This window comes from Arachis ipaensis, chromosome B10 (assembly GCF_059453495.1).
Source record: "Arachis ipaensis isolate K30076 ecotype BB chromosome B10, ASM5945349v1, whole genome shotgun sequence".
Classification (NCBI taxonomy): Eukaryota; Viridiplantae; Streptophyta; class Magnoliopsida; order Fabales; family Fabaceae; genus Arachis; species Arachis ipaensis.
Genome location: NC_142435.1, coordinates 2,139,223 through 2,143,382, shown reverse-complemented (window position 1 = coordinate 2,143,382; position 4,160 = coordinate 2,139,223). Strand labels below are relative to the sequence as shown.

General features: G+C 33.6%; 1 protein-coding gene across 2 annotated transcripts; it reads left to right on the top strand.

The window, feature by feature from the left end:
- The first annotated feature begins 396 nt into the window (after positions 1 to 396).
- On the top strand, positions 397 to 3,933 carry LOC107621632 (serine carboxypeptidase-like 2). Of its 2 annotated transcripts, XM_088487750.1 has the most exons (14): positions 397 to 602; positions 704 to 849; positions 1,422 to 1,498; positions 1,593 to 1,715; positions 1,855 to 1,957; positions 2,053 to 2,090; positions 2,265 to 2,363; positions 2,462 to 2,548; positions 2,649 to 2,810; positions 2,926 to 2,997; positions 3,085 to 3,203; positions 3,325 to 3,438; positions 3,558 to 3,603; positions 3,694 to 3,933. In XM_088487750.1, exons 1-14 carry the CDS (start codon positions 397 to 399, stop codon positions 3,775 to 3,777), a joined length of 1,476 nt encoding a protein of 491 aa, XP_088343876.1. In that variant the 3' UTR covers positions 3,778 to 3,933. The 2 variants fall into 2 exon arrangements, with proteins under 2 accessions (XP_088343876.1, XP_088343574.1); XM_088487448.1 differs by lacking the exon at positions 3,558 to 3,603 and having other exon boundaries at positions 411 to 602; positions 3,325 to 3,487.
- Positions 3,934 to 4,160: the final 227 nt, after the last annotated feature.

Sequence of the window (4,160 nt, the reverse complement as noted above, 5' to 3'; positions counted from 1 at the left end):
TAGAACAATTATTCATCGACGATATTATATAACTTATGATTAAATTGAAATATTTATATATTATAATCTGCTATGATGAAGACCACTGATTAAGTAGCAAAGAATAAAAAATGATTAGAGTTAAAAGTTAGTAAGAAAATTTATTCTAAATGTCTTATTCAGTTTCTTAACTAATGACCTTATTAACAACAAAAAATCAACATCAATGGCAATCTATTACATATATAACATTTTGGCTAGGTAAAACAAAAGTTACAGGAAGGTAGTTTATTTTATGTGCATGTCGATTGTGTATCAAAAAACATTTATGGCCGAACATACATTTGATCATAACAAGAAAGGGAACCTTAATATATATAATATATAATATAAGATAATAAAGTTACAACCATAGAAATGGTCATGGAGAAAAGAGAGAGGCCATTGAAAATGGCAAGGTCGTTTACTAGTTATATGATATTTGATTTCACATTTCATGGTGTCTTCCTACTTCCTCTTCTTTTATTAGTACTTCAGTTTTCATCTCAGCTTGCAAACTGTGGCAGCATAGTTAAGTATCTTCCAGGGTTCCAAGGACCCCTTCCTTTTCTGCTTGAAACTGGGTCAGTTTTACACTATAAGATCATCTAACTTGTTTTATGGTTTTCTATTTGATGCATTAATTTGAATCTTCATATGTACAAATTATTAAACTTGATATCAGATATATTGGGGTGGGTGAAGATGATGATGTGCAGAGTTTCTACTATTTCATTGAGTCAGAGAACAATCCTAAGGTGGATCCTCTCATGCTATGGCTCACTGGTGGTCCTGGCTGCTCTGCTTTCTCTGGCCTTGTCTTTGAAATTGGTAATAACTGGTAGCGTTTGTTTTGAGGTACTGAGACAGAGACTGAAAGACTGAGACTCAGTATCGTGTTTGTTAGTTCAGAGACTGATACTAAAATTTCTGTCTCTGTCTCTAAAATTTCGGTATTTCAGTACCTCCAAAAAGTAAAGACACAGGGGACTGAAATTTTTAGAGATGGAGACTAAAACTTTAATAACATTTTATACGTAAAATACTTTCATTTCAATTAATTAATTCTAATTTTATCCTTTGTGCAAATTAAATTAGAGTTTCATTCTTGTTTCAATTTCTGTCTCCCATTTTGCACCAAACAGAATACTGAGATTTATTTCAATCTCAGTCTCAATCTTTCCGTCTCTGTCTCTCCACCAAACGCTAGTCTCTTTCTCTCAGTCTCAGTCTTTCTATCTCTGTCTCTCCACCAAACGCTACCTAAAACAGAATTGTGATGCACTGATGCATCATTAATATAAGTTCAATTCATCATTCATATTCTTGAATCTTTGATAGACTAGTTTAATTTCTTGGTCATTCTATATGCTAATAAACCATATTTCCCTCCATTATTGCAGGTCCACTTACATTTAAAAATGAAGAATATAATGGGAGTCTGCCTAATTTGTATTTGAAGCCACACTCTTGGACAAAGGTGTGAACTTGCATCAACATATATAATCTAAAGTTTTTGAAAATAATCTGTTTCATCAAATATCACTAATATTTATAACAATTTTTCTTGGTAGGTAAGCAACATTATATTTGTAGATTTGCCTGTTTTAACAGGCTTTTCTTATGCCAGAACAGATTCTGCTGCTCAACGAAGCGATTGTTTACTGGTTAATCAAACTCATCAATTTCTTAGAAAGGTATTTACCAATGATTTTATTGGTTTTAGCTTTTCACAGTTTACTTCACACTCATTACCTTATTTTTTTTGTTTCTTCAGTTTTGTTTGCAGTTATATCAATTAGTCTATTAAGCTTTAATGTTGTTAAATGTTTGTAGTGGCTGATTGAACATCCAAAATTTCTATCACATGAAATTTACATTGGTGGTGATTCATACTCTGGTATTCCTATCCCAGCAGTTGTTCAAGAAATTTCACAAGGTAAAAAACTTGTACATGGTTTATGCAGTCAAAATTAGAACCATTAACATGCATATGCAGAAGTAGTATTATCCCACAAATTCTCATGTTTTCAGGAAATGAAGAAGGGGTCCAACCATGGATTAATCTCCAGGTTTGTATTATAAATTAAATTCAATCTTAATAATGTAAACTTTCTTTTGTTTTTTACAATGATCTCATGGAATTTTAGATTCATAAAAATGGACATTGGTAAGAGGTTGTGTATTCTGCATTGTTTATTCAATACCAAAACTCAAGATTAATTGTGGTATGTTCTTTCCTTCAGGGATACCTGCTGGGAAATCCTGTAACAACTCGAACGGAAAAGAATTATAAAATCCCATTTGCTCATGGAATGGCACTTATTTCTGATGAACTATACAATGTAGTTTAAAAATATAATTTCTCATAAGCTATTCCCTTTAACATTATAGTATAAAAATGTAGATGCTAACATATCTCTATTACTTGTCTAATGAGCAGTCACTGCAAAAAAATTGTAAAGGAGACTACATAAATATAGACACAGAAAATGTGTTATGTTCAAGAGACATTGTTTCCTTCAACAAGGTACACACTGCATCCATTGTTTTCTTGCTATCCAAGTTTTGTCAGCAGAGTTTAGTCCTAAACACTTTCACAAAGTTAAACCACTCTTCCATTTCCACAGGCTATTGAAGGACTTAATTCAGCACAGATTTTGGATCCGTTATGCGAGTACATCACTTCGCCTAAGCCGGAGAAATTTTCTTGGAGGAGAGCTCTAACTGAGAACAAGTATTCCAGGAGTTTCCTTGCTCCTCCCCTGACATTGCCACCATTAAGCTGCCGTGTAACCTTTTCAGCCTTGCATGCCTTTTCCAATTTCCATGTACTCATGAAATGATAATTTGATGCATCATACACTTTTTTGTACACTAACTAATTAACTTTCCTCATCATTATAGAGTTATGCATACTTCCTTTGCACTTATTGGGCTAATGATGATAGTGTTCACAATGCTCTCCACATAAGAAAGGTATAACTGATACATTTGGAAGCAAATTCTTGTCACATAGCTATCAATCCAACCATAATTTAAAGCTTTTGGTTGTATGAGCTGCAGGGAAGCATCGGCGAATGGCATCGCTGTACATGGAACATACCTCACAAGCTGGAAATCTATAACAGCTTTGAGTATCATGTAAATCTCAGTCAAAAAGGCTATCGTTCACTGATATACAGGTCAGTGTTTTTGCTAGAAATAACCCCTAGATAGCCTTTAAAGTGCCTGATAATCCTTGCTCCTTGAGCTAGCTTCGGAGGTCGAATTAGACCCCTTGCAATTCTAATATATTGTGTGCAGTGGTGATCATGACATCACAGTTCCTTTCTTGTCAACTCAAGCATGGATAAGATCCTTAAACTACTCCATTGTAGAAGACTGGAGACAATGGCAAACAAATGGACAAGTAGCAGGGTATTCACCCAACTAAGTCCTAATCATGTTGCTATAAAGTTACCAAGGTGTATGTATTTATTTACATATGAAACAAGCTAATTAAGTTTTGTACTTTTTGGTTTTCTATCCAAGTATAGATACACAAGGACTTACTCTAATAGGATGACATTTGCAACTGTGAAGGCAAGCCTTGTGAATTGTGATTCAAAGTTGTCATATAGATTTTCCTTTATTGGTATCTTATATGAATCATTAACAACTTTGCATTTGCAGGGTGGTGGCCACACAGCACCAGAGTTCAAGCCTGAAGAATGCTTTGCTATGTACAGCAGGTGGATCTCTAAGAGGCCTTTGTAGTAGGGGTGTCTGCAGATCGGATCGGATCGGGTATGATATCCGTACTCTTTAGTGCCGGATCCGATCCGATCCGTACATTTGCGGATCGGATATATCCGCATAATTAAACATTCTCTTTTTAATCATATTTCTATGTAAAAGAATTCGATAAAAATATTTCTTTCGTAGTTTTAAACTTATTTATTCCTAAAATATTTTTAATCAAACTCTCTCTAAATAACAAAAATAAAATAATACAATATATGAATAATAATTACTAACTAAAACATACAAACAAGTAAATATAATACCAAACATATATATATTTATTTATTTATTAATTATTATAGTGCGGATCTGCAGATGTAGAGCAGATATCCGCGATCCGATCCGATCAATTTGCG

Excerpts from the sequence above, each read along its gene's own strand:
- LOC107621632 (XM_088487750.1), top strand. The coding sequence starts at position 397 with ATGGTCATGGAGAAAAGAGAGAGGCCATTGAAAATGGCAAGGTCGTTT. Across the intron at positions 1,958-2,052 it reads TGTTCAAGAAATTTCACAAG|GAAATGAAGAAGGGGTCCAA; the intron begins GTAAAAAACTTG and ends TCATGTTTTCAG. Across the intron at positions 3,204-3,324 it reads TATCGTTCACTGATATACAG|TGGTGATCATGACATCACAG; the intron begins GTCAGTGTTTTT and ends TATTGTGTGCAG.